This window comes from Delphinapterus leucas, chromosome 7 (assembly GCF_059928025.1).
Source record: "Delphinapterus leucas isolate spDelLeu-1000000601 "Yukka" chromosome 7, BTC_Dleu_Yukka2, whole genome shotgun sequence".
Lineage (NCBI taxonomy): Eukaryota > Metazoa > Chordata > Mammalia > Artiodactyla > Monodontidae > Delphinapterus > Delphinapterus leucas.
This window is the reverse complement of record NC_143135.1, coordinates 89,228,516-89,255,724: the sequence shown is the minus strand read 5'-3', so window position 1 is coordinate 89,255,724 and position 27,209 is coordinate 89,228,516. Positions and strand designations below refer to the sequence as shown.

Here is a 27,209-nt window from a genome sequence, read left to right as displayed (position 1 = left end):
TTGATAGCATAGAAAACCAATAATTTCATTAGTTCTCAGAGTGGCCTCTGACCTCCAGCACAACCACCAGGAATTTCCACTGGCCTTTCCCAGGCTGTAGTCCTCAACTTCAAACCATTCTGAGGCTCCCTGCCCTTCTCCCTTCTCTGCACCCTTCCTTCTCTCTTATCTCTCTCTTGCAAGCAAAAACAAATTCAAGAAACTGAGGTTCAGAAAAGATAGGTAATTTGCCCAAGGCCACACAGAAAGTAAATGGCAAAACGAGGACTCAAATTCCACATCTTATACTTTTCTCGACTTTTCTTAAACTTACTTTAAAACTATAAAGACAATCTTTTTTTTTTAATGAAGTTTTTAAATACAAGCTTCAACCAAGAACAAGTAACATTAGTCCTTCTCAGTGTCTAGATAACAGGTCTTCCTCGTGAGCCCCCAAACACTGAAATGCATCTAGTACGCTGCCCATTTTCCTGTCAGTCAAGCATTGCAAATGTGATCAAAGGCATATCTATCTTCAACAACAAATATTAAAGTTATTATGCCTAATGAAACTATTATATGAAAGCCTTAACTGTTTCCTTGGTGGTTTCCCCTCTGTGAAAAGTTTGGGATGTTTTCTTTCTCCAGGACATTTTTGAAATGAACACTCGTATAGATGCTAGGAAAGGAAAAAAAAAAAAAAAAAGTTTGTCTCTAGTCAGGACTCCTTAGCTCCATGCTAATAAAATCCAGACTTTAAAAAAGGAGAAGAAAGCAGTTCTGTTCAGACTTTGGGCTCAGTGGTGTGCTAGAGAAACATTTGCCCTGAGGAAATGCTAAATGAGATAAGACAATGCCACAGAGCTGGAAGGCACCCTGCAAGTGGGCAGAATGTACAGGTCTGCGCAAATTGCTTTGCATTTCCCTTCTTCGTCCTTATAGTCCCCTCTGTGGTTCACTCAGACCCTTGGAAGTATCATTGCCAAGCTCTAGTTTTTCAGGATCAGACAACCCCCCAGGGATGTAGGCCTGGCTTTCTCTGTTTCTCTGCAAAGCAACCTCAGAGAACCAACGTGTGGTCAGATCAATGCCTGTGAAAATGACCAATGCCTCAGACACCACAAAAAGGGGTTCAAGCATTTGGACAGGGCCTCCTTCCACTTCCTTTAAAGCCGAGTCAGCCATCCTCAAGTCTGGATGGTGTCTAGTTCTTATAACCTTTACATGGAAACTTTGAAATTAGCAAAAATAAATAAAATAAAATTGTACCACTCTGGATCATATTTGCACTGATTGATGGAATATAATATTAAGGACATGAGGACATTTGAAGGCAGACTACCTTCCCAACAGCAAATTCAATAGTTATGTAAGTTCGGTATAAATTCCTTCTTCCATAGGTCTTAAGGTCAGAGTGTTTCTTATTTTCTGTTCCTTAACATTCTGTACCCCTAGTTTCCCCTCCTCTAAATACACTTGGCCCTTGCGAAGTGTTCACTGAATTCTGCCCATGAACTCTGGCTCCAGCATTCCATCACATTAGCCTCGTTTCTCTAGTGCCCACTCGCCACCCAAAAGAGGTCCTGATGCCATTTTTTTTCCCAGGGACAACCTCAGACTTGACCACCAAGATCTCCACAATCAAGCCAACCACAGCCACAACCCCAATCCCGACCCACAAGCTAACCACAACCCCGACCCACAAAGTAACCACAAGCCCGATCCACAAACTAAACACAAGCCCGACCCACAAGCTAACCACAACCCCGACCCACAAACTAACCACAAGCCCGACCCACAAACTAAACACAAGCCCGACCCACAAGCTAACCACAACCCCGACCCACAAACTAACCACAAGCCCGATCCACAAACTAAACACAAGCCCGACCCACAAGCTAACCACAACCCCGACCCACAAACTAACCACAAGCCCGATCCACAAACTAAACACAAGCCCGACCCACAAGCTAACCACAACCCCGACCCACAAACTAACCACAAGCCCGATCCACAAACTAAACACAAGCCCGACCCACAAACTAACCACAACCCCGACCCACAAACTAACCACAAGCCCAACCCACAAACTAACCACAACCCCAACCCACAAACTAACCACAACCCCAACCCACAAACTAGCCACAACCCTGACCCACAAACTAACCACAACCCCGACCCACAAACTAACCACAACCCCGACCCACAAACTAGCCACAACCCCAACCCACAAACTAACCACAACCCCGACCCACAAACTAGCCACAACCCCAACCCACAAACTAACAAGCCCGACCCACAAACTAACCACAACCACGACCCACAAACTAACCACAACCCCGACCCACAAACTAACCACAACCCCGACCCAGGAACTAACCACAATCCACAAAATAACCACAACCCACAAGTTAACCACAACCCGAACCACAGCCAAAAGCTCGGCCAAAAGAGCCTTCCTCAGCCCCATGAGAGATGCCATTCAGATCCTGCTCGTCTTTCTCACCAGCAAACTCCTCTTCTAGAAGGAAGCTGGGGGAACAATTGCTTCTGCCTCCACTGCATCCTTCTATGTTCAGTCCCAAGACAGGGCTCTGACCTGTGTGAATGAAGACTCTGCGTTCTCAGAGGTACAACTCTACTGCCACTGCTTCAGATCCAGACGGAGACCTGAGGGTCACTTACTGGAGGGTAGCCAGTCCGCTCACTGCTGTTCAACTGGATCTCTCAGGACACAAATTAGGCTTTTTGTAACCTGGTCTGGGTGTAACTTGGAATTCTGGCTCTTAATTTAACATGTCGACAGCCAATTCCGCAGTCAGTCTAAACTTTTGTTTAGATGCAACACCAGTAGTATTTGAAGGGAAAGAAAATAAGAATGTACCATGTCTGAGTAGCCAAGGATAGGTAAAGATTATGGTATAAAGGCATTATTTTCTGTCATACCAAATATGCTATGCTTCAAGCAAGAATAATGAATGTGTTAAATTCAAATATGTCTTTAATGAGTGATTAACTGAAAATACAGAAAATGTCATCTAATTTTATTCATTTACGTGAGCATTTAAAAATCAATGGATATAAAATAGGAAACTAATAAGGACCTACTGTATAGCACAGGGAACACTACTCAATACTCTGTAATGGCCTATACGGGAAAAGAATCTAAAAAAGAGTGGATAGATGTATATGTAAAACTGATTCACTTTGCCGTACACCTGAAACTAACATAACATTGTAAATCAACTATACTCCAATAAAAATTTTTTTTAAAAATCAATGGGATGGTGAGAGTGTGTATATTTTTAAGGCCAGATATAAAAGCAAAATTTTCTCAATTTTAATTTTTCTCGGGTGCAAACTGGTCATTTTTCCCCAATGGTAACTTCCACTAAGAGAAATGGGCAAAATGTTTATAATACTCATAATACAATATAAAACCAAAAGTAAGTACGGTATTTCCCATAATAAGCAACTGCGTTTTCTTTTAATAGTTATGCTAAATTCCAGTATGCCAACATTCAGTGACTGGATGCCAACTTCCAGCTGGCCTTCCTCAGGGACAGTTTCTGTCAATTTCTTCTTTCTCCCTGTGAATAGGCCATACTTTCCTATTTTGTATGTCTAATTTTTGTTGAAAACTTAACATTTTCAATATTATAATGGTGACTCTGGAAATCATATTCTCCCTTCTCATCAGGGTACGCTGTTGTTGCTTGTTGAGGGCTGCAATCATCCATTTGTCTAGTAACTTTTCTAAACTAGTTTTGCAACGACTGCATTCCTCGTTGAATGTGGTCACTAAGTCTCTCTTCTGTTCTCTCAGTGGTCAGCCAGTGACCTGACAGATTTTCATGTATGTCAAAATTTAGCAGCCTCTTTCCTCATTAAGCATTCCCCTAACAACTACAAGGTTTTTTTTTTATTAGAGTCTAGAGTTCAGAACAAGTTGACCCTGACAGATTTTGCCAGTTTAATGGCTGCTTCAGTGGAGGGACCAATTCTTGGCACTCCTGACTCTGCAATTTTCTGTGATGTCACTTGGTAGCCACTATAGGTATCTGCCAGGCACTATACTCAGCACTTTATATGCGTCATCTCACTTAATCCTCACAACAACCCTATGAGATACAGCCATTTTACAGAGGACAACACTCAGGCAGAGAGAGAGAAATAATTTGCCCAAAGTCAATCAGTGAACACACAGTGAAGCTAGTGGGTTTTGAAGAGTGCTCTGTACCACTTTAGAGCCTGCACTTTAACCAGGACACCGTAAGGGCATGGTTGAGAAGGATTCCGAAGCAAAATACAGGTTCAAAAATACTTCATATTCAATTAGTGATATCTTCCTTGGGCTCAGGAGGCAGGAATTGAAGCAGAACAGGCTCCAAATATTTGCCATCCTTGGTCACTCCTTAAGTGAATCCAGTAAGTGGCAAGCGCAGTGAGTAGCAGAAGAAGAGTAAAGGGCTAAAGAAGTATGTACCTTCACAGTCTCAGGGACAGCTGATCCTGATCTTGACTAATGGGAAGTGATAGACCAAAACAAAAAAAAAAAGGCACACAAGCAATGGCAAGGAAGCCCACAGGCTGCATGCACCTCATGCACAGACAAGAGACAGACTATTTATCGCTCCCATACTCCCTTGCCCAATCTCGTTCTTCCACTTGTGGGTTTTCTTGTTTGCAGCTTCGTGTTTTGTAAATTCAAGGCATTCCTATTCTGTGTCAGAAACAGCAACTGCCTACCCATTGTAAGGGAAGTGATAATTCTTTCTGAGAAAGTAGAAAAGAAAATTAATGTCTTCCAAATCCTGTTACCTCAAAGATTTTTCACACACCAGAAAGGTTCCAGACCTGGTCAACACAATACCTGGTAGTGTAGTCCAACTACAATACCGACCATTCAGAGCAAGAAAAAGACTCAGAGCAGGGAGAAAATGTAGACAGTATCTTATTGTCTATCAACCCCCAAGTTATTTTTTAAAGTAAGTGTTGAAAACTTTCAGTAAACTTTATTATTTCATGAGAGGTAGTTTTGGCAATTGTCTTAAAGGATAAATTCTGAAGCCAGACTGCAGGGTTCAATTTCATTTTATTTTACCCCTTATAAGTTACCTTATAAGGTATAAGACCTCGTATAAGTTACTTAACTTCTGTGTACCTTGGTTTCTTCATTTGTAAAATAGGGAGAAAAATAGTAGCTACCTATTGGCTGTTGTAGAAATTAAATCAGTTAATATATATAAAGCACCCAGAACAGCACCTGGCACAAAGTTAAACACTATATAATTATTTAATGCCTTAAAAAGGCACCACGAACGGTACACTGATGTACAAGTAAGCCAAGCATTTCGATACTATATATATATAATATAAATAACAATATAAATATATACAAATAAAATGGTGCCCTAACAAGGACTAAAATTTCTCATCTGTAACTGTTGTAAGAAATGGCTAATGTCTGACTTTTCACCGTCTTTCTCCCTCCAGCCCCACCTTCACCTCCACCCCTCAGGATTCTAAGTAGAATGTCTTCTGGCTTTCTGGGTCAGCTCCTAGGCTCTCTCGTAAAGAATCTAAATAATGAGTAAAGGGGTTAAATTATTCTACATAATAGAGAGCTGGGACAAGGGAGAGGGTGGGAGAAGAGGAAGCAAAGGCAAAGTTTGGGTTGAGTATTGTGTGGGCTGAGATAGAAAGAAGCTTTGGAGCCTCTGTGGACTGAAAGGAGAGGCGAGGGGTTTCCCAAGCACTACTCTCGGTTACAAACCAGCTCTGGCAATGTCGTTCAAGAGATACAAGTGAATATCAGAATTATTTTAATTCTGATTGCTGGACTATATTTCCTGAGTGTGGCACAGCAGTGAAACCAGGACATATGTACCATCCCACCCTGCTTTTATGTAAGTTATATCCATATATAGATAAAGTTAAATGTATATACCTAATATAACCGGGAAATAATGTAACATATGCAAAAATACCTGCATATTTATCGATGCATACATATATAACCTATATGTAAAAGTAACTTCAGACTCAGATGCTTGAGTCCAACAAACTCAAAAAGACTTTGACGAAAATAAAATGTGTAGACAAAGCATATTTAAAGAGCTTGGGATATTTTTTGAAATAGTTATTATAATTGTTGAGTCGGGTTTTTTTTCTTTTTTCTTTTTTTTTTTTTTTTTAAGCCACACAAACCTAGGTTCAAATCCCAGCTCTCAGTCTACTGAAACCCCAGATTCCTTTTAGTAAACTGGAGCTGACTCCTACCTTAAAGGGCCTGATGACTGAGATACTGGACACATTGTGACTGACATAATGCTAATTTACAATAAGCCAATAAACGCCAAAAACCTGTTAGTTAACTACACAGACATCAACACAACTTCAAATGAAGGTGGAAGACGTCACACCCCACACCTGGTTAGGCTGCATTTTTTCTTTTCTAAACAGTTTTCTCCTTCAAGAAAGGAACCTTGACGTTCCCCCTAGTTCTTTGGGAATTACTGAAAGTTATTATGGCAACAAATTGAGCCCTAGTTTGCTGAAAAACACATATTGCCTCAGTGTTGCCACCGATCTGTTAGATCTACACTCTACAAGGAACCCTGCTCCTAGGGGCTAAACAGATGGAATGATAAAAGGCATCCTTTGCAAGACCAGCTGAGGCCTCTCTGCCTGAGGTAAATCTACTCTCCACAAGCTGGGACAGGGACTACCCACCAATCTTCACTGTCTGTCCTGCCATAAAGGGAGCCCCTGAGTGAGCGCTGCTAACAAATGATGGTGTGGTCATAAGGACAGCAATTTACTAAAAGACCCCTGATTCAGAATTCTAGCTTATCTGTGCTTAAATTAGTAGTTGAGGACTAAGACAAATTTTACCCACAAATGGAAATGGAAAATCCCCACGAAGATAAAGTTAGCCAGACAAACAAGTTTGGAGGAAGACGGGATTTTATTTCATATTGCAGTGGTTGTTCTCTAAGCTGAAGCATGTAAAAAATAACACCTATCTGAAGTATACTTTAAAGTCTGGTGTTAAACATTGTAAATCAACTACACTTCAATTAAAAAAAGACGTTTTGGTGTTAAATCTCAAAATTTTTACCAAACCAGTTTCAACCAGTTCTTTACTTTCGGGCACTTTCATACATGCAATAATTATTCAGCACCTGCTCTGTAGGAGGCACTAGGCTAGGTCCTGGGGAAACAATGAATAAGACAGGGCTCTGGCCCTCATGAAGTTGACATCCTCGAGGTGAGTACAGACAATAAACTAACAAGCAAATAAATAAGACAAAAGGAAACATATATGTAATTTTAAAACTGCAAGAAAGGGCACTGTATAGGTATTATAATAGAAAATAACAGAGGATTTCTACCTATACAGGGTGATCAAGGAAGCCTTCAAGAGGGTGATATTTAGGGTGGGATCTGAAGAACGATTAGGTTTTATGAAAGGAATGAGGAATGGGCCAGGGGCAAGGGTTGGGGCAGCATTCTAGGCAAAAGGGAAGTAAACACAAAGATTCTGAGAGACACTGCTTTGGGAAAGATCCCCGGTGTTCTCCCTACTTGCTGCAATTAATACGTTTTTCTCTCGCTTACAAAAAAAAAAAGATGCTGAGGCACGAATGAAGTGAGTGTTCAATAGGATGAGCAAAGGCCAATGTGACCAAAACACAGTGATCATTTTAAGGCTGGGGAAGTAGGCAGTGACTGGATCATAAGGGGCTTGGCAGGCCAATGTCAGGAGTTTGGATTGTATTTTAAAAACAAGAGGAGGCTTTCAAGGATCGGGGAGGAGGGGGATGACAGTGTGGAAGAGAACCAAAGTGGAGCAGGACACCAGTTAAGAGGCCATGTCAGTAATCCAGGCAAACAAATGGTGGCAATCTGGACTGCGGTGGTGACATTGGAAATGGAGAGAGAGAGGCAAAAATCATTGTTTGTTTAGAGGTAGAACTTTCTGATAGATTGGAGGTAAGAGGTGAAAAGGGGGAGTGGGAATCAAGGACAACTCCCAGATTTCTGGCTTGAAAAAAATGAATGGATGGTGGTCCATACTCATTCCCATGAGTATTTTTAGGGAACTAGTAAAAGAAGATTCTGAAGGAGAAATCAGAAATTCAGTTTTGGAAGTGTTAAGTTTGAGATGTCCACAAGACACCCAACCACCCATATGCAGTTCTATCTGTGCAAATAAAAACTTTAAAAGGTAAAGGCCAACACTAGTTCTTTTTCTTCAGGTTGTCCCCAGCCATAGCACTCACATTTATTAAGATATTTGTGAAAAGTGAAAAAGGGTTTTTAAACTTAGTTCATACTTCTTATCATACTAAATTGGGAATTTTCATTGACTAGTAAACTAGTTGTATGAGGGTGAACTTGGGCTTAAGTACCGATGACTTGTTTCTTGGGCATCTTTAAGAATACATGCCTGAGATGTCACTTCTTTAGCCAACAACCAGGAAAGAAAAGGGAAAGGAATTCTAATTCTCTTTTTTAATGATTAATACTTCTGTCTAGATGGTGACAGAATACTGGTAGGAGTGGGTGGGTGGATTTTGAAGGAAGCAAACTAACTGATGAAAGCATAACTGCTGCTTTGAAAACCTTCCAGTGCAAGAATCACTTTCCCCTACTTTTCTTTTATGGTGATAGCAGTTCTCTCAGTAGCTATGCAGAGATAGTGTTTATCTGGGGCATTTTCCAAAATGTCTGTCTTGCAACAGAATCTTGTTATAAAGTTAAATTGCGTGAAACTAACAATGATTTTTCTTTGTGCAAGGGAGGCTAGAAATATCCCAGACATAACAGAAGCAAAATGAGCACAATCTGTTTCCCGTCTTTAAGATAATTCCATTTCCAGGAGGAATGTAAAAGTCTGCAGTTTAAAAAACAAAATGGACACTTATCATAGATCTTTTTCACTCTTGCAAAATGAAATGTGCTTTACTCCCCTGGGGTCAAAAAGGGCATGCTACACACTCCCTGCCTACCTCTCCAGCCTCATCTCCTGCTATTCTCCATATCACTTCACACACTAGAATATGTTTAATCCCCTCCCCTTGAGTGTGGGACGGATCTGGTGACTTGCTTCTAAGGAACAACAAACAGAAAAGTGAATAGGTTACCAGACCGTGGCTTCCATCCTGCTAACGCTCACGTTCTCGCTCACACACACCCCACTTTTCTCCCTCCCTCCTCCCCCTCCTCTCACTCTCACTGGCCCTCTCCCTTGCTCACTCTGATGAAGCAAGCTGCTCTATGACAAGGCCTACATGGCAAGAAAGGAAGGCAGGAATGAAGGCCTAAGTCCAACAACCAGTGAGGAACTGAATCCTGCTATCAACCACACGAGTGAGCAAGGAGGCTCATCCTTCCCAGTCAAGCCTTGAGACGCCTGCGGCCTTGTGAGCGACTCTAAGCCAGAGGTCCTAGCTACGCCACATCCAGATTTCTGGCACATTAAAAATGTGAAATAATAAATGTTTAATATATGTAATAAATGTAAACATCCATGTAATAAATGTTTAATAAATGCTGTTTTAAGCCCCTATGTTTGGAATAATGTGTCATGCAGCAGTAGGTAAGTAGTATGCTCACCCCGCAGAGTGGTTATAAGGATAAAGTGATGTAACATAAAAAGTATTAGCAAAATGCCTGACACCACAGCAAGGGCCACACGACATTAGCTCCATTTCCCTTCCCATCACTCTATCTTCACTGCCGCCACCACACGCATGACACCGTCACCTCCTGTCTAGATTCCTGTAATGACTTCGCAACTGGTTTCTTTGCTTCCCTTTGTGCAGCTGGCTATCTTCCTTAAAAAGCAAGCAAATAAAACTTCAACAGCTCCTTACCCCTGGGTAAAAAAAAAAAAAAAAATTCACATATTGAGGTATGGGGAAGTCATTCTGGCTTATACATGAGTTAATTCAAATGTTATTGCTAACTAAAATAGACTGTTTGTGGCTTACCAAACCTGCACTGTACATCTGCTTTAATTATTAAAGGAAAAGGGCACGGTGACCAGAAGTGTAAAGAACAGCCATATTAAAAATAAAGATTAAATGCCTCCCTTCCTGGGACGCCAATGCTGGTACTCCTTCGATAAGACTCCCTTCTCAGGTGCCAAGGCCATACTGACTCGTTATGTATGGTTTTTTTCAAACGTTGAAGGAATGTATCCCCGACTTGTTTAACATTCTTTGTTCTGACAAGACACAAAACTGTGCTTTGAGCAGTTCCTCAGAGTTATCTGAGAGACTGTCTTCTGGACTATAGTCCTCAGTTTGGCTCTCAAATAAACCTCTTTCCTATTCCTATTATAGACTGTTTATTGATTATTTTCATCAACACCCTTAAAGAATAAAAATCAAACAAATATTTAAGGCTCTCTAGGCTGTCTGCATCCTGTATTTCCAAGCTAACTTCCCATGGCTCTCTCACACAGCATCACCATTCTATTAAGATTAATCTACTCATTATATCCCAAATATACTTTGTACACTCCCACCGTGGTAACCTCACTTACGAAATTTTACCCTTTCAGTATTTTCTCCCCTTTTCTCCTGAATTCTAAACCAACACCCTCTCTGTCCCATCACTTTAAACACCATTCAGGACTAATCTTGTCCACACTAAGCTTTTCCAAACCTTACGACCCCATTACAATTTTTTCCCTTCTCTAAATTAATATTTACTCATTTGGTATTTAAAATCATCGAGATAGAAAATCTAAAAACAGGCAGAAGCAACTTCAGAAAACATCTGTCCAACATTCATTTTGGAAAACTAAGGCTCTGAGATGAAAGTGACACAACTGAGCAGTAATGGCACTTGGACTAGAACTCAAGCCTCAAATTTTTCATGTTATTCAATTCTAAAAATATTTCCCAAATGTCCACTATGTATAAGACACTGTAAAATTTTAGCAGTTTCTACCAATATGCCATTCATTTATTTAATCAGTGAAAATTATTGAGTACTATTTACCAGATACCCTGCTTAGAATAATTTTGCCCACAAGGTATCGGGGTAGTGAAAAAACCAAAAGATAAAGCAATAATAAAATAGAGCTTACTAAAGTCTCTGATAGCAGGTTCTAGGGAGACTTAGAAGAAATCATCTATATCCTATCTTTGGTCCTTCACTCATCTACTCACTCACTCATTAACTAAATAGACAGACAGACAGACAGTAGGTACACAAATAGAATTCTCACTTTCCTAAGGAGAGCAAGTAGGAAAAAAAATGTTCTCTTGAAGCAGCTCATGAACAGCAAACACCTGGAGTGTTCCTGTTACAATAAAAAAAATGATGTTTTTCTAATATGATATCAGATCTGCATAATGTGGTATTTAAAAATCTTGAAATGTATACACTATCCTTTTTTTAAGAGTCTGTGCTTGACCCCTCCATGCCACGTGGGTCCTTGGGGTCATAGGAGGGAGGCCGGAGAGACCAGGAGAGGAAGGCGGAAGGGGTCCTGCTGAGCTCCCAGGCCAATCCCCTGCCCTCCAAAGCCCGCTCCAGGTCATGTGGGTCCTTGGGGGCATAGGAAAGAAGCCTAGGGGAGAAAAAGAGAGGCAGGCGGGAGGGGCCCTCCTAGACTGGAAGAGCAGGAGAGGAGAGGAGGGCGTTTGCCGTGCCCGCTTGAGCCCAGGAAGCCTGCTGGGCTCCCAGGTGAGGTCCCCCATTCTCTGACACCAGGGGTGGGGGGCACGCCTGGGCCCCTTCTGTTCTATTAAGCCTAAGCCCCACCCCCACAGCCTTTTCCAGCCCTGTGGGTCCTAAGCATAGGCCCCACCCACCACCCAAACCTCACCCTTGCTTAGGCCCTGCCCTCCACAGCCAAGTCCTTCCCCCGTCCCTTTTTTTCCCTCCTCCTTTTCTTTTACTATTGTGGTACTGTTGTACCTTCTAGTTGCTGATTCATCTATATTTTTATTTTTATATTCTTTCTAACGTGTCTGTTAGTTTCCTATGTTACTGTTAGCTTTTTTTTTTTCCTGCTGCCCCATGCTGCTTGCAGGATCTTGGTTCACGAGCCACGTGTCAGGCCGAAGCTCCTGCAGCGGGAGCTCCGAGTCCAAACCACTGGATTAACAGAGAACCTCAGACCCCAGGGAATATTCATCAGACTGAGGTCTCACGGAGTTCCTCATCTCAGCACCAAGACCCAGCTCTACTCAACAGCCTACAAACTCCAGTGTTGGAAGCCTCGGACCAAACAACCAGTAAGACAGGAACACAATCCCACTCATAAAAAAAAAAAAAAAAAATGAGACAGCATAAAAATATGTCACAGATGAAGGAACAAGGTAAAAACCTACAAGACCAAATAAATGAAGAGGAAATAGGCAGTCTACCTGAAAAAAGAATTCAGAGTAATGATAGTAAAGATGATCCAGAGTCTTGGAAATAGAATGGAGACACGGATTGAGAAAATTCAAGAAATGTTTAACAAAGATCTAGAAGAACTAAAGAACAAACAGAGATGAACAGCACAATAACTAAAATGAAAAATACACTAGAAGGAATCAGTAACAGAATAACTGAGGCAGAAGAAGGAATAAGTGAGTTGGAAGACAAAATGGTGGAAATAACCGCTCAGGAGCAGAATAAAGGAAAAAGAATAAAAAGAATTGAAGACAATCTCAGAGACCTCTGGGACAACACTAAATGCACCAACATTCGAATTATAGGGGTCCCAGAAGAAGAAGAGAAAAAGAAAGTGTCTGAGAAAATATTTGAAGAGATTATAGTCAAAAACGTCCCTAACATGGGGAAGGAAATAGTCACCCAAGTTCAGGAAGCTCAGAGAGTCCCATACAGGATAAACCCTAGGAAAAATACACCAAGACATATAATCAAACTAACAAAAATTAAATTCAAAGAAAAAATATTAAAAGCAGCAAGGGAAAAACAAAAAATAACATACAAAGGAATCCCCATAAGGTTATCAGCTGATTTTTCAGCAGAAACTCTGCAGGCCAGAAGGGAGTGGCAGGATATACTTAAAGTGATAAAAGAGAAAACCTACAACCAAGATTACTCTACTCAGCAAGGATCTCATTCATATTTGATGGAGAAGTCAAAAGCTTTTCAGACAAGCAAAAGCTAAGAGAATTCAGCACCACCAAACCAGCTTTACAACAAATGCTAAAGAAACTTCTCAAGGCAGGAAACACAGAGGAGAAAAAGACCCACAAAAACAAACCCAGAACAATTAAGAAAATGGTAATAAGAACATACATATAGATAATAACCTTGAATGTAAATGGATTAGATGTCCCAACCAAAAGACATAGACTGGCTGAACAGATACAAAAACAAGACCCATATATATGCTGTCTACAAGAGACCCGCTTCAGACCCAGGGACACATACAGACTGAAAGTGAAGGGATGGAAAAAGATATTCCATGCAAATGGAAATCAAAAGAAAGCTGGAGCAGCAATACTCGTATCAGATAAAATAGACTTTTTATTTTAAAGTAAAGACTGTTACAAGAGATAAGGAGGGATACAACATAATGATCAAAGGATCAATCTAAGAAGAAGATGTAACAATTAAAAATGTTTATGCACCCAACATAGAAGCACCTCAATACATAAGGCAAATGCTACAACCATGAAAGGAGAAATCAACAGTAACACAATAATAGAAGGGACTTTAACACCTCACTTACACCAATGGACAGATCATCCAAACAGAAAATAAATAAGGAAACACAAGCTTTAAATGACACAACAGACCAGATAGATTTAATTGATATTTATATAACATTCCACCCAAAAGTGGCAGAATACACTTTCTTCTGAAGTGCACATGGAACATTCTCCAGGATAGATCACATCTTGGGTCACAAATCAAGCCTCAGAAAATTTAAGAAAATTGAAATCGTATCAAGCATCTTTTCTGACCACAATGCTATGAGACAGGAAATCAATTACAGGAAAAAAACTGTAAAAAACACAAATACATGGAGGCTAAACAGTGTGCTACTAAATAACCAAGAGATCACTGAAGAAATCAAAGATGAAATCAAAAACTGCATAGAAACAAATGACAATGAAAACACGACAACCCAAAACCTATGGGATGCAGCAAAAGCAGTTTTAAGAGGGAAGTTTATAGCAATACAATCTCACTTCAAGAAACAGGAAAAATAAACCATATAACCCTACACTTGAAACAATTACAGAAAGAAGAACAAAGAAAACCCGAAGTCAGGAGAAGGAAAGAGATCAAAAAGATCAGAGAAGAAATAAATGAAATAGAAATGAAGAAAACAATAGCAAAGATCAATAAAACTACAAGCTGTTTCTTTGAGAAGATAAACAAAATTGATAAACCCTTAGCGAGACTCATCAAGAAAAAAAGGGAGAGGACACAAATCAATAAAATTAGAAATGAAGAAGGAGAAATCGGGACTTCCCTGGTGGCGCAGTGCTTAAGAATCCGCCTGCCAATGCAGAGGACACGGGCTCGAGCCCTGGTCTGGGAAGATCCCACGTGCTGCGGACCAACTAAGCCCACGCGCTACAACTACTGAGCCTGTGCTCTAGAGCCTGCGAGCCACAACTACTGAGCCCACAAGCCACAACTACTGAGGCCGCATGCCACAACTACTGATGCCCACAAGCCTAGAGCCCATGCTCCACAAAAAGAGAAGTCACCACAATGAGGAGCCCACGCACCACAACAAAGAGTAGCCCCTGCTCTCCGCAACTAGAGAAAGCCTACGCACAGCAAAGAAGACCCAACACAGCCAAAAATAAATAAACTAATAATAATTTTAAAAAGTAGAAATCACAACTGACACCAGAGAAATACAAAGGATTATAAGAGACTACTACAAACAACTATATGCCCATAAAATGGACAACCACAAAAAAATGGACAAATTCTTAGAAAGGTACAATTATCCAAGACTGAACCAGGAAGAATTAGAAAATATAAACAGACCTATCACAAGTAACGAAAATGAAACCGTAATTAAAACCCTCCAACAAACAAAAGTCCAGGACCAGATGGCTTCACAGGTGAATTCTGTCAAACATTTAGAGAAGAGTTAACACCGATCCTTTTCAAACTCTTCCAAAACATTGCAGAGGGAAAAACGCTCCCAAATTCATTCTATGAAGCCATCATCACCCTGATACCAAAACCAGAAAAAGATATCACAAAAAAAGAAAATTACAGACCAACATCACTGATGAACATAGATACAAAAATCCTAAACAAAATACTAGCAAACAGAATCCAACAGCACATTAAAAGGATCATACACCATGATCAAGTGGGATTTATCCCAGGGATGCAAGGACTCTTCAATATACGCAAATCAATCAATGTGATACACCACATTAACAAATTAAGGAATAAAAACCATGTGATCATCTAAATAGATGCAGAAAAAGCTTTTGACAAATTCAACACCCATTTATGATAAAAACTCTCCAGGAAATGGGCATAGAGGGAACCTACCTAAACATAATAAAAGCCATATATGACAAACCCACAGCAGGCATCATACTCAATGGTGAAAAACTGAAAGCATTTCCACTAAGATCAGCAACAAGACAAGGATGTCCACTCTCGCCACTCTTATTCAACATAGTTTTGGAAGTCCTAGCCACAGCAATCAGAGAAGAAAAAGAAATAAAAGGAATACAAATTGGAAAAGAAGAAGTAAAACTGTCACTGTTTGCTGATAACAAGATACTATACATAGAAAATCCTAAAAATGCCACCAGAAAACTACTAGAACTAATCAATAAATATGGTAAGGTTGCAGGGTACAAAATTAATGCACAGAAATCTCTGGCATTCCTAAACACCAACAATGAAAAATCAGAAAGAGAAATTAAAGAAACACTCCTATTTACCACTGCAACAAAAAGAATAAAATACCTAGGAATAAACCTGCCTAAGGAGGTGAAAGACTTGTACTCAGAAAACTATAAAACACTGATGAAAGAAATCAAAGATGACATAAACAGATGGAGAAATATACCATGCTCTTGAACTGGAAGAATCAGTATTGTGAAAATGACTATACTACCCAAAGCAATCTACAGATTCAATGCAATCCCTATCAAACTACCAATGGCATTTTTCATTGAATTAGCACAAAAAATTTTACGATTCGTATGGAAACACAAAAGACCCTGAATAGCCAAAGCAATATTAGGAAAGAAAAATGGAGTTGGAGGAATCAGCCTCCCCAACTTCAAACTATACCACAAGGCCACAGTAATCAAGACAGTATGGTACTGGCACAAAAATAGAAATATAGATCAATGGTACAGGACAGAATGCCCAGAGCTAAACCCACACACATATGGGCACCTAATTTACGACAAAGGAGGCAAGAACATACAAGGGAGAAAAGACAGCCTCTTCAAATAAGTGGTGCTGGGAAAACTGGACAGCTACATGTAAGAGAATGACATTAGAACACTCCCTAACACCATATGCAAAAACAAACTTCATATGGATTAAAGACTTAAATGTAAGGCCAGACACTATAAAACTCTTAAGAGGAAAACAGGAAAAACACTCTGACATAAACCACAGCAAGATCTTTTTTGACCCACCTCCTGGAGTAACGGAAATAAAAACAAAAATAAACAAATGGGACTTCATTGAACTTAAAAGCTTTTGCACAGCAAAGGAAACCATAAACAAGACAAAAAGACAACCCTCAGAATGGGAGAAAATATTTGCAAATGAAACAAGAGACAAAGAATTAGTCTCCAAAATGTACAAACAGCTCATGGAGCTCAATATCAAAAAATCTAACAATCCAATTAAAAAATGGGTGGAAGCTACACTCAACAATAAGAATGAACCATAGCTTAATAATATCAAATAGGGACTTCCCTGGCAGTCCAATGGTTAAGACTCCACACTTCCACTGCAGGGGCATGGGTTCAATCCCTGGTTGGGGAACTAAGATCCCACATGCTGCGCCGTGTGGCCCAAATAATAATAATAATAACAATAATAATATTAATATCAAATAAAATATTTAAGTAATTAAGTCTAGAACATTACAGGGTACAATGTTCTATTTACAAAGTGAAAAAGTTAAAAAATACGTTATATAAAGATATATAGTTTTAAGGAATATATATGTATGTGTATATATATTCCCTATAAATTGTATACACATATACATACATATATGCAAATAAAAGGAATAATGAACCCAGATTTTGGATGATGGTTACTTCTAGCTGAGGGAAAAGGAGGATGGACGGAGTACATATGACTAGATGTCAGTTGTCAAGATCTCAGTTTTTGTACTGGGTTGTGGCTTTATAGATGCTTATTACCTTATTAAATATAACCAGCTAACAGACTGAAAAGGGGTTCTGAATGGATCAGTGGCAAGAGTGTGTCATAAACCAAGGATTATGCATAATACAATTCTGTATACCTGAATGCTTTTTAAAAAGGTTTATGGCTTTGTATTATATAAAATTTTGTCTATTTAAAGAAAATGTTAAATTTAATGTAAAGTACTTATTCAGGCTGTGTTTATACATTAACTAGACGTATATAAAAACATTATATAAAATATTTTTAAAACCCTAAAAAAGAAAAAAAAAAATGGGTGGAAGACCTAAATAGACATTTCACCAAGGAAGACATGCAGATGGCCAAGAGGCACGTGAAAAGATGCTCAACATCACTAATTATTAGAGAGATGCAAATCAAAACTACAATGAGTTGCAGATACAACTACTATGGAAAACAGTACAGAGGTTCCTTAAAAAACTAAAAATAGAACTACCATATGACCCAGCAATCCCACTACTGGGCATATACCCTGAGAAAACCATAATTCAAAAAGACACATGTACCACAATGTTCACTGCAGCACTATTTACAATAGCCAGGTCATGAAACCAATCTAAATGTCCATCGAGAGATGAATGGATAAAGAAGATGTGGCACATATATACAATGGAATATTACTCAGCCATAAAAAGAAACAAAATTGAGTTATCTGTAGTGAGGTGGATGGACCTACAATCTGTCATACAGAGTAAAGTAAGTCAGAAAGAGAAAAACAAATACCATATGCTAACGCATATATATGGAATCTAAAAAAAAAAGAAGAAATGGTACTGATGAATCTAGTTGCAGGGCAGGAATAAAGAGGTAGACATAGAGAATGGACTTGAGGACATGGGGTGGGAGGGAGAAGCTGAGGCACAGTGAGAGAGTAGCATTGACATATATACACTACCGAATGTAAAATAGTTGGCTGGTGGCAAGCAGCTGCATAGCACAGGGAGATCGGCTCAGTGCTTTGCGATGACCTAGAGGGGTGGGATAGGGAGGATGCTGGGAGGGAGGTTCAAGAGGGAGGGGATATGGTGACATGTGTATGCATATGGCTGATTTGCTTTGTTGTGCAACAGAAACTAACACAGTATTGTGAAGCAATTATACTCCAATAACGATCTATTTAAAAAAAAAAAAAAAGAAGAAGAATATACATTTCAACTTCAGGATAGCTGTTCTTCTGGGGAAAGAGAAAAAATGAGCCCCCCATCTTTTCCTCCAGAGAAAAGGTCACTCTACCAGGATGGACTGATGGACTCTTGAGATGCACAGTTCAAGATTAGGAAGAGGTGGGAAGAAGAGAAAAGCTAATTGATGTAGGGTAATTTAAAAATAAGTGACAGGGACTTCCCTGTTGGCGCAGTGACTGGGAATCTGCCTGCCAATACAGGGGACACTGATTAGAGCCCTGGTCGGGAAGATCCCACATGCTGCGGAGCAACTAAGTTCGTGAGCCACCAACTGCTGAGCCTGCGCTCTAGAGCCCTCATGCCACAACTACTGAAGCCCACGCACCTAGAGCCTGTGCTCCTCAACAAGAGAAGCCACCACAATGAGAAGCCCACACACCGCAACAAAGAGTAGCCCCCGCTTGCCACAACTAGAGAAAACCACGCGCAGCAACAAAGACCCAATACAGCCCAAAAAGTAAATAAATAAATAAGTGACAAAGAGGCATGGACGGAAATGCAAACCAGTTGAGAAAAGGGGAACTGTATTGGAGTGTGGTTTGTAAATAAGAGGCTCCAGAGTAATGTGGGTTTACAGAAAATTGAAAAAGAGAGAAAAAGAGATATAGGAAGTGTTACTGGGGTGTATCAAAGGGAATTTATTAACAATTTTAGACGAGAGCCAAGTAAATTATTAGAATTCCTTAAAAAAAAAGTGTGTGCTTGGGAGTCAGACTGAGTATCAAACACTCAGTTTGCTATTAATCTGCTGAGTGAGCTTAGGCAAGTAGCTTAAACTCAGTTCAATTTTAATTTTCTCACCTGTAAAGTGGGAATAATACCTTGCATGGAAGCTGTGGGAATTAAAACATAAAGTGCCTTAGCAAATTATAGCTATCCTGCCTTTCAAGTAATCAATACAAAATATACATGAATAAGTAACATAAAAATTGTGTTGATAACTAAAACACATTTAAATTTAATCAAGTAGGCATTGTATTATTGTCAAAATTTACCATAAAATTCCTGTAGTTAATAACTCTCCAAAATAAAAGTGTACTCCTTTGAAAATTTTTTTAGTATAGTAATCACCACACATGTCCTTTTACTATTTTCAGGCAGCAACATTCTAAGAGTCCATTGTGTACTAGTTGCTATGTGGAGAGAAAAATGAAACCCTATATTTAAGAAGTTCAGAATACAAATGAGAACACAAGTGAGAACAGTTCTCTTTGCAAAGAAAGCAAACACGTTCTTGTGGATTTAGGCATCAGAAAAAGATACCAGGGATGAAAAATATAGTTCAACTAAGCAGATAAATTTAGTGATCAGAACAAAATGGAATTAATTAGGAAAAACTGTATATAAGAGATCCTTTACAGAGTAATATATCCTTTTCATGTTGATTATTTTAACAGGGTTTAATACATGTGATTATTCTTCAGCCTTCTGAGTTTAAATTGTTCAGGTAGCCACAAGGTCTGGAAACACAGACAAATATACATAAGCAGTTTACTGATCTTCCATGATTATGTTCAATGTGTTATTCCTCACTAGCAGTTCATATTTCAATAAGCTGTGCAAATGTGCAATGAACAATGTGCACTAAAGCAACATTCCCACCAGTCCTTGTACATCTATTTACAATGCATTGCCTCAGATGATTTGTGACTAATTTTCACTGAATAAACTTGCACCTTTAGCCTATTCTAGAAGTGATCAAGGGAGCTCAATCTACTAAGAAATAGAATGTTGTCTATGTTTCTAGACTTGGTGATCACCTGTATTTTATTTTTTACACCTACTGTAAGTCTTATAAACATTTTTGCCATTTATATTATACCAAGAAAAAAAAAGAATACTAAAAATGAGATAATGGAAAAACAAAAACAGATTTCTTTTGCTTTCATGTAATTCTACACCAAACATTTTGCTGAAATGATTTTAATCTATAGATGAAAGACTCTTCAAATGATACTCAGAATACATTACAAATTTAATTTTAAAATAGATTTGAGTCTAAAACAGGTCTTATTCACAATGATTCCAATAAATCAAGTGCTCCAGAACTCAATATGGAGATGCAACAATTATGTGATGACTTCTTAATTGTCCAAGGGATAAAGATCTTCTTCAAATATGGAAAAAAATTAAATCATTCTATAGTATTAACTTCTAAGAGTTATTCTCCTTTATAGACTACAATATTATTATCAGTTTCATATACTTTTACTTTATAAAGAACTCCTATAGGAAGAAATTTCTGGAGGTTTTCCCAGATATATACAGCTACATTTTCTGTCGTGCTGTAGAAGAAAAGGAAAGAAGATCAAAAGACAAATAAACAAAACTTCATGTTTAATACTTACAGAGAATAGAAATTCTAGTTTTAAAAGATATTACACTAAAACTTTAGAAATCACACAATAATCAAGTAAAATGCTAAAATCGATTCTTCTTTCTTACTATTTACATAAAGTAAAATAGTCACTCACCTTACAACATCTGCAAAATACGGCACATCCAGATCCAGATTCTTATGATCAAGGGGCTTCATAATTGCCTCCTATAGACAAAACAAAGGAAAAACATCACTAATTCCATTTATGACTCATATTCCAAAGTGTCCTACCTTTGCCTCTAAACCTTACCTTATCATTTAGTCACTAACTCGATACTCGCAAGTACTTGGTGTCTTATAAAACAATCTCAGAAAGCTTAAAGTTGTAAAATAAAGTAAGGCCTAGCTCTCCACAATGACTGGATATCCTCATTACTGAATGCAAAGAGGTAAGAAACCAAAAAATAGAGAATTCACTGGAGCTTTCTCATAACAAGCCATTGTGATTCAGAATTTAGTTTAATACTTCTTGAATTCTGTCCAAAATGTTACTAGAAATACTTCTCCCTAACAGTCTCACCTTCAGCACAATGCCACAATTTAATTAGGACAAACATTCAATGAGTACTACATTTATAAAGCAGATTGAGACTAAAATTATGTAAGGAGTTCTAAATTTCTGCTGTAAGGTGTAATTTAAGAATGCTCTTGGGCTCTTAGAAGAAAAAATAAAAACATGTAAAGACTATTGCTTCCTAATACTTGTATTAGGAATATTAAACATAATGTTTTTCTTTGTCAATGGCAAGAATTGTAATTGCCTTATTCTTTGTAAATTTTTACTTTTAGCTATTGTAAAACATCTAAGCAATCTAAAAAATACAATAAACTAGTGGATATAACAAGAAAGGAACAGACTCTCAGATGAAGAGAACCAGTTGTTACCAGTGGGGAGGGGGAAGGGAGGAGGGGCAGTAAACGGGTAGGGGATTAAGGGGTACAAACTATTATGTATAAAATAAGCTATAAGAATATATTGTACAACATGGGGAATATAGCCAATATTTTATAATAACTATGAAAGGAGTTATAACCTTTAAAAATTGTCAATCACTATACTGTACACCTGTAAATTATATAATATTGCTCATCAACTATATTTCAATAAAAAAAAGCATTTGTGAAACAATCTAAGTTTCCATATGGTATGGTTCCAAGAAAGGTACATTAATGACAACAATAGCAATCATTTTCTGAACAAAATCAGAATCATATAAAAAAAAGTAAGTCCTAAACCAAACAACTTTTAAAATAAATTAAATGATATCCATATGGATATCAAGAAAATAAACCTTTGTTTAATCTTTGTTTTAATTGAAAATTCCAGTTCAGATCTCAACTTTTCCATTGAAGCCTCTTCTACAAGGCTCCTTCTAATTTGACTCTGTATGCCATGATCAGCCACTTTTACTCATGTAAAAGTACTAAAGTGTGTGGTGTGTGGTATCCTTCAGGTATGCAAATACGGGGAAAAAGTGTAGAGAACCTCTCCTTTAGTATTTAACTGTATGCCTGCTTGGGGTGTCTCTTATATTTCTCAAGCTGTCGTCTTGTATTTGTGTGTGCGCGCATGCGCGTGCGCGTGTGTGTGTGCGTGTGTGTGTGTGTATATATATATACTTTTTATGTCACCAGTAAATGCAAGCACTCTAGCTTTACAGCTTTCCTACAGTACTTTGAGCACAGTACTGTTTGTTCATTCACTCATTCTCCTATCCATTTATTCAAGCAACACTTATTGAGCACTTACTATTCTTTACCTGCTATAAAAAGTCACATGAGAGCTTCCCTGATGGCGCAGTGGTTAAGAATCCGCCTGTCAACGCAGGGGACACGGGTTCAAGCCCTGGTCCGGGAAGATCCCACATGCCGCGGAGAAACTAAGCCCATGCACCACAGCTACTGAGCCTGTGCTCTAGAGCCCGCATGCCACAACTACTGAAGCCCACACGCCCAGAGCCCGTGCTCCACAACAAAGAGAAGCCACCGCAGTGAGAAGCTCTCACACCACAACAAAGAATAGCGCCCGCTCGCCGCAACTAGAGAAAGCCTGCGCGCAGCAACGAAGACCCAACACAGCCATAAATAAATTAATTAATTAAAAAAAAAAAGAAAGTTTAAAAAGTCATGTGAGCACTCTGTGGCTAACAGCTATGTCTCATTCATCACTGGATTCCTAGTACTCAGCTCAAAGACTGATGCAAAGCAGGCATACGTATTGAATATATGGGAGATAAGTAACGTGAAAGAAGTAATGATTATTAATAACAGCATTTTTATGAAACAAATGTCAAATTTTAGAACAAAATAAGGAGCAAAGCTGAAGCAAAGTAAACAGGTGAAATGAAGGCATTTTAAAAACTAAGGTGGATGGAAGAAAATCTAATCTCAACTTTGTAAAGGACTAACTACATGACCTAGGGCAAGTCAGTTGGTTAACTGTTCAGCATCTCTCAATCTCAACCTATGGAATGAAGAAGTTGGCTTAGATAACCTCTGAGGTCTCTTACAATCCAAGGATTCTGTAATGATGTAATCAGTAAGTCTTTTACCGAACAACCTCTTTTTTGTTATCCCTATGATGAACTGCCCCAGTGAGTTTATAATAAAGCTAAAGTGAATAAAACAGGGTAGTACTAAAATCTGTGATCAAAGGTGTAAGGAAAATTCACAGAAGAAGTAGAAAGTTTCAAGAAGAAAGCTGTGTCTTGAAAGAAGGGCAGAATTTGCTAAACAGAGAAAATCAGGATACACCAACAAAAAATACAAGATGAGCACGCTACATTTATTCCTATCATTGTAAGACAACCATGACTAATTTCCATTAAGTCATCCAAACACCTTTAGGAGAACATTGAGAGAAGTTCCTCCAACTACTACCCCACTCCCTCACCCAATTCCACTTGCCAGGTCATAGGACCTCTGATGACACTTGGTTGGGGAAGTGAAAAGGGGGCCATCAAATATTATATTCAGAAGACAGCACAAAATAAGCATCCAACATGCCATTACCTCCATATACTCTTTGAGGTCAGTCAAATTCATGACCATTCCTGTAACAGGATCAATCTAAAAAGTAAACAAAGGTGAATATTACTATAACATGCTCTTCATATTTAAACCTCTGGTAAATTATTAAAGCCTGTACAATGTGCAGAAGTTGTCCCCACATTGGCCTTCATCCCCGAGACGATCCATCTCAGCATGGAAACCCCAAGTACTCTAGGCTTCCTTTTCACTGTTCTGCTCTTCTATCTGTCCACATACAGCACATTAAAGAGGACATTTTGGGAGAGGAAAGGCCTGAAATGGCAGCAGCTCACCATACACAAAGACCAACAATGAAGCAATGCTGATTTGAACAGAATTTTTCAACACAGAATCCATCACGTTGGCTGAAAGAGGGCCCAGCAATGTGCACAAACCACAGAGACATTTTCAGCACGTACCTCTCCATGTACTGTCACCACAACTATGGGGAAGAAAACAAAATACCAAAAAACAACATGACTTTCAACAGAGTAACATCCAAACACAAGTTACTGACATAAATTATTAGATCTCACCCCACAAAGCTATATTTTCCCCCAGAACATCTTTTAGTTAAGATCTTTTTATCAACCAAGGCAGAGGAACTTAGAGGTGCTTAGCCAAGGCCAAAAAGGTTATAAATTCTGTTTATGATGCACTTGGAAGTAATCTCCACTAGGTAAGATCAAGATGCTACACACTGAGCTGGTCCAAGTACCTTTCTGAGCAAGCAAAACTGCTACTGGGCCTAAAATTCTTATTCCTTTCTCATGTGAATGTAAACACAGTTTATAGTAATGCTCTGTAAATTAACAAGTACTTGTATGAAACTTCTGAAAAATCTTCATGATCAGAGTGCTCTACAAATTAATGACTTTTACATATTTTTTTCAGCTCCATACAAACACCATTAGGTATTACGTGATAAGTGAGCAAACTGAGAATGAGAGATATCATAGGTCAAGTAAGTTAGGCAATAACTAAACCAGAAATCCCAAACTTCTGACATCTTTTCTGGTCTTTTTACTCCATCATACCATATGCTGTGATGCTCTATGGCTTACATAGCTGTTTTGTGAGATATCATCTGTATCTCAAATAATCAAGTCCCTTGTCCTTGCATAAATTAATTACTTTCTTGGAACACCACTGTCAAAAGTTTTAGACCCAACCTATTCTCCTGCCATGCCGCCTATCTTGAGCCAATATGCTCCCTTTGTCACTCATTATTTACTCAATGAATACAATCTAATTTTAACATTGGCCTCAGCAATACCTAATTAGAAAGAAACATGGTGCCAAAAGAATGTCATGTACTCTTAAGGCCAAGGAAAAAAGTATTTAAGCCATTCATTGTTTTGATCTATAACAGCAGACAATTGCATAGTAAAACTTAAGATACATCCAACTAAGGCAACAGATCTTTGCATTTTGAACTTCCATTTAATTTCTCATTCAAGGCTCAAAGCATTCATGTTCTGTCCATAAGGTTTCTTATACTCATTTAGACTGTATATGCTGAACACTCTTTCATCATTACCGAAAGGGCTAAAATTTCACCAGTTTTTCTCTCACCTTTATAATTGTGCCCATGGCCATTTGGGTTGTTGCATTTCCCAAACAGTTTCAAGTTTTCCTCATTACTCAGAGATTTGCTGACCAAAAAAAAAAAAAAAAGTCAACATGATACATGTTCAGATACCTTCTCTGTTCCCTACGCTTATTGTTTGCTCTAGCCTTTGAAAAACTTCACAACTTACTATCTTTAGCTCATCAAATGGAGAGTCATAAATCAATTTGATTTCATTACTCAATTTTATGTCAGAAACCAGTGTATGCCCCCTAATTAGACTACTATACCATACAAATTAGCTTAAGTAAATTCAACATCCTTGTTCCACAGCAAGACTTCAACAACTGATCTACTCAAGGCCCTTCCATTTTTCAATTCAACATTTACTGAGTACCTACTACATACTAGGCACAGGCTGAATGAAGCAAGGGCACATGGTGATTAAAAAAAAAAAGACGCTTATCCTCAAGTGGCTTAAAATCTCATTCCCCCTGAAAAATAATTACATGACCTAGTACATCTTCCCTTTAAAATCTTGCTTCATTATCCCTCAACTATTGCCTACTGATAACTTCAATCCATTCAGGGGTATTCAAAGCAGGTTAAATTTTAAAATTACAATACTCAGCCGTTGTTCCAGGCAGAAATCCGTTTTCTTAATGGATTTTTATACATATACCTGTCCAATCAACTGTGCATCTTCAATGAGGCCTTACCACTCTCATATGTTTGAGCTTCCTATTAAATAACCCCTTTCTTTTTGAGACTCTCTTTATTACTTTCCTTTCTCCTACTCATCTACTTCTTACATTTAGAGTACTACAGTTCACAAAGCTTTTGCACAAAATCATCTCACTGTACTCTCCACAAAATTGGCCAGTTTGTACACTGCAGATAGAAAACTGTGACAGGTCTTGATCACTGCTGCATCCCTGTTACCTAGCACAAGACCTGACAACAAATACCTGTCCAGGGAATAAATGGATAGGTGAATACTGTTAGGTAGAAATTATATCCTCATTTTGCAGACGAGGAAAGAGATGTTCAGAGAGTGGAGCTTGCTAATGAGTGGCAAAACCCTGCTCAAAATCAACTCTTCCGTGCGATGAAGCAGTATGAGTACTCTGGGCTCAAATCCCAACTGCGCTGCTTGCTCTCAGGAAAGTGAACATCTGGGTTCATTTTCTCTTCGGTATAAAGTGGACAAAACTCGCCTTGCTGTAACTATATTAGCTATGGGTAGCTAACATGTACTGAGTGTTTACGATGTGCCTGGCACTGTGCAACCTGAGCGAGTTCAACACCTTTCAACGTCACATCGATCCCCAGAAAGCTGGTCGACGCCGGTCGCGGGTGTTATGACGTCATCAACGAAGCCCGGTGGCCGCAGGAGTGCACCGCGCCCCCCGCCCACTCATCAGCGGGCACCCGTGCCCCTCCCGCACCCGGGACCCAGCTCCGGAGCTCGAAGGTGCTGCCCCCACCACTGGTACTGTAGGCACACCCCACCTGTGGAGCCGATGGGTCGCGCTGAAGGAGACCAGGCGGGACACTCGCGCCCGCCGGCCAGGGCCCGAAGCCGCCGCGCTCATGGTTTTGCAAGCCCGCGTCCCCTCCAGCGTCTCCCGCCCTAGGCCCGCCGCCAGGCTGAGAAAGGGGGGGGATG

General features: G+C 39.2%; 2 protein-coding genes across 3 annotated transcripts in view; one reads left to right on the top strand and one right to left on the bottom strand.

The window, feature by feature from the left end:
• PLET1 (placenta expressed transcript 1) overlaps positions 1-3,019 on the top strand; it is a 10,883-nt gene extending 7,864 nt beyond the window's left edge. The window contains exon 4 of the mRNA XM_089915888.1: positions 1,585-3,019. Coding sequence (XP_089772014.1) covers positions 1,585-2,504 — 920 coding nt within the window. The 3' untranslated portion in view covers positions 2,505-3,019. The remainder of the gene's footprint in view (positions 1-1,584) is intronic.
• PTS (6-pyruvoyltetrahydropterin synthase) lies at positions 2,489-27,209 on the bottom strand. 2 transcript variants are annotated; one of them, XM_022559200.2, is made up of 6 exons: positions 27,053-27,209; positions 25,546-25,625; positions 24,390-24,412; positions 23,953-24,009; positions 21,035-21,105; positions 2,489-9,865 (listed from the first exon to the last, which is right to left on the bottom strand). In XM_022559200.2, exons 1-6 carry the CDS (start codon positions 27,133-27,135, stop codon positions 9,826-9,828), a joined length of 354 nt encoding a protein of 117 aa, XP_022414908.1. In that variant the 5' UTR covers positions 27,136-27,209; the 3' UTR covers positions 2,489-9,825. The 2 variants fall into 2 exon arrangements, with proteins under 2 accessions (XP_022414908.1, XP_022414907.1); XM_022559199.2 differs by lacking the exon at positions 2,489-9,865 and adding an exon at positions 20,518-20,845 and having other exon boundaries at positions 27,053-27,206.